The 3,169-nt window shown below is 38.6% G+C and overlaps 1 protein-coding gene across 1 annotated transcript; it reads right to left on the minus strand.

The window, feature by feature from the left end:
- On the minus strand, positions 415-1,936 carry LOC109727822 (probable WRKY transcription factor 70). Its single transcript, XM_020258015.1, has 3 exons — positions 1,562-1,936; positions 1,358-1,462; positions 415-1,073 (listed from the first exon to the last, which is right to left on the minus strand). The coding sequence occupies exons 1-3, from the start codon at positions 1,831-1,833 to the stop codon at positions 629-631; spliced, it is 822 nt and encodes a 273-aa protein (XP_020113604.1). The 5' UTR covers positions 1,834-1,936; the 3' UTR covers positions 415-628.

Below are 3,169 nucleotides of genomic sequence, written 5' to 3' on the forward strand. Positions count from 1 at the left end.
CTTAATATTTTTTAGATTGGCTTTAGCTAGGTTTGATCCGCATCAACTTTATCAGGGTAGCATCACCGGGATATTTGCGACCAAGCTAAGTCAGATTAGGGTCGGTTATTCGCTGATCGTTTGAAACTGGTTGAATCAATTTTGAATAGATTCATATAGGTGTTTGTTGGATCGTTGGCGCTAAGTACTATTAATCCCAAAAGCTCGTCCATAGGTCTCGATTGTGACTCCGCCCGACCAGCCTCAAGCCACTTCGAACATGACTTAGCCCTACCCGGCCTCTCACGGTCCCACCATTTCGAACATGATTCCGCCCAATCTGGCCCCTAAAACCAGGCAGACACAGGCTATTGCCGCCCCTAAACCCAAGGTTCCCAATTTCGTCGCGGTGCTAGCTATAGTGTACATGTTGTATAATCTAAAGCCATATGTATTTTCATCAAATTGATGTAAAATAGATTTAGTACAACAAACATCTAATTAGCAAGATCCCAAATAGCACACCTATATATCTAACCACTGATTTTGCTTCTGAACTTATACATCACACGAAAAAGCGGTAAATTGAAACTCCCCCCCTATCCTTTTCAAGCAGAAGCTCGAGTGAGACCTAACATAGTCGACAACTCTACATAGTCTCAAAATCCGGATATGCTCGAAACTGAGAATAGATGTCATCGAAATCGAATAGCTGTTCATCGAACTCCATATCGAAACTGCCACACGGGGATTGCAAATCCGAGGTGCTCTCCGATCCACAGCTCGCGATCTCTACCTTCGGCATAGACACCATTAAATCTTGTAGCACTAGGTTCTCTGAGGACGAAAATCCGGTCATGACGAGTTTGCTTATGACTTCTTCATCAAAGTACTCCGCCTTTTGGGGTTGATTGCTGTTATTCGTCGCGGCGGTCCCGTCGAAGTTGATGATGATCGAAGAGTCAGGGAGATCTCTACATGTGTGCTCGCCGATGTAGGTGATCTCGTACAGGGTCGGGTCGTCCTCCGATCGCTGGACTTGTCTTGTAGCTTGGCAACCTTTGTCATACTTGTAGGTGCATCTGTAGTAGCTCCTGTTACATTAATGCAAAAAAAATAACATGTTACATATGTAGAAATCTCAAGATAAACTTAATTACTACTTGGTGTTAAGATTAATTTAGGATTAATAAAAAGCATGTGTTATGTAGTGCAAATTAAAATTTGAAGAAATTACCAAGTCATCATGTCACGAACAAAATAGAATCCTCTTTCTTAGAATAATTAAGGGGTACAAAAATAGAGATAAATAAGAACCCAAAAACTAAGGATAAAAAATAAATTAAAAAGAATGAGTAAAATTAATTAATCTCATTACCTTGGATGCTTTGCACTGAAGATAACCTTTTGTCCATACTTCCTCCAAGTATACCCATCATCGGTTGTCTTTTTCCTTTGTTGTGTGCACGAATAAGGATGAGCCCTACAATATACGCCATAATTAATTTCTTAATCAAGAAACTTAATTTAAATCATTGAAATATAATCTCTCTATATACAGATGAATTTTTTTTTTCTCTACCTTCTTCTGTAGCCACCCTTACGACCAGATCGGATCGTCTTCTTTCCTCCAAAATTCTCACTTCTTCGATCGAGGAGAGCCCCAGATCTCCGCCCTTCAGAATCTAAATTACTGAGCGCTTTGTCGAACGAGCCAAGAATCTCCCCAATCAGCCCCGCAAACGTAGTGTTCGGCCCTTGGGCCTCGGGGGGCAACGTCTTTCGGAGAAATTGCTCGAGGCGGATAGTTGATTCCCGCCCTCTGGTGAGCTCGTCGATCGCGGTCTCCTCCATAGCTTTTATCCAAATTTCCTCTCAAACTCTCACTCTCCTCTCTCTCTGTCTCGCTCTCTCAATGAGGAGTTGGGGGGTGAGGGGGAATGGGAGGTGTAGGGCTTAATTTGTAGACAAGTGGATAAATAAACAAAAAAAGGAAAAAGAAAAAAAGGGGGAAAAAAAGGAAAGAGGAGGGGAAGCAACATTGGGAGAAGGGCCCCACGCGCGCTGGGCGACAAACAAGTGTTTAAGATGACGTAAATTTGATGACGTATTCAGATGACGTCATCAGCAATCCAGATGCGGGCCCCGCGCACGTTGGGAGACTTTTTTTTGCGCGGCATTTTCGGCAACTTCGAAATGACGTGGCAGCAACTTGCTGGGTGCTTGGAGGAATTATTCCCTGCGCCAGGTCTACAAGTACATCTCGTGCACCAGCACAAATTAACTTAAAAAACAATTTTAAAAAAAAAGAAACCCATAATAGAGGTCTCGAAATTTAAAAAAAAAATAGATTTATCACATTTGCTCTGTGTTTTTTTAAAAGGATTAAATATAAAAAAAAATCTTAAATTTGAAACTTTTTAAAAATTAAATGTAGCCCCATTATCCACCGCCGATTATTTTGATGGGTTGATGGTTTAGTAATAGGTCTTTAAATATGTGATTTTTTTTTTTTTTGCATATTTATACTTTAGATTGTGTAGATCGCATTTATTGATTGGTTTTTTATTTTAAAACATGAATAATTTTTTAAAAAAATTTGTGTGGTGTATGAGGTTTGCAGATACACCAGGTGCAGGCAATAGTTTCATTGAACTGAGCTCTTCGAAAAAGACATGTAAAAATCTATGGAGAGTCTCTCCAGACGCTTGAAAACAAAAAGTAGTATTTACTTGAGATATCTTAATTTTTATTTATTATAATTTTAATTACAATTTTTTCAATTATAAATTTGTTAAACTCTATCTTAATTAATTTGTCATGTTCTAGGCCTAATTTGAAAATGATTTTTTTTTTCCAAAAATGACTCAGTTTATTGAATCAAAGTGCGCAAAAAAATTGACTAAGGTAAGAACAGACATGCCGCATGTCAAAAAATTTTCGATTCATACAGACAGAGCCTATTCTATACACGCACAGCGTCATAACACAAAGTAACCAAATATTACAACACATAACACATTCATATGAACACAACATACAGACCAATTATACGCAAAACTTTCACCCTATTCCCGGCCCACAAAGAAATAAAAGACAAAAATTATGTCTTTCAATTCACATTATTCCTCACGAATAAAACATTTGAAATCTCCGTTACATAATTGTATGATACCTCAAATGAAATGTG

This window comes from Ananas comosus, linkage group 23 (genome assembly GCF_001540865.1).
Source record: "Ananas comosus cultivar F153 linkage group 23, ASM154086v1, whole genome shotgun sequence".
NCBI lineage: Eukaryota > Viridiplantae > Streptophyta > Magnoliopsida > Poales > Bromeliaceae > Ananas > Ananas comosus.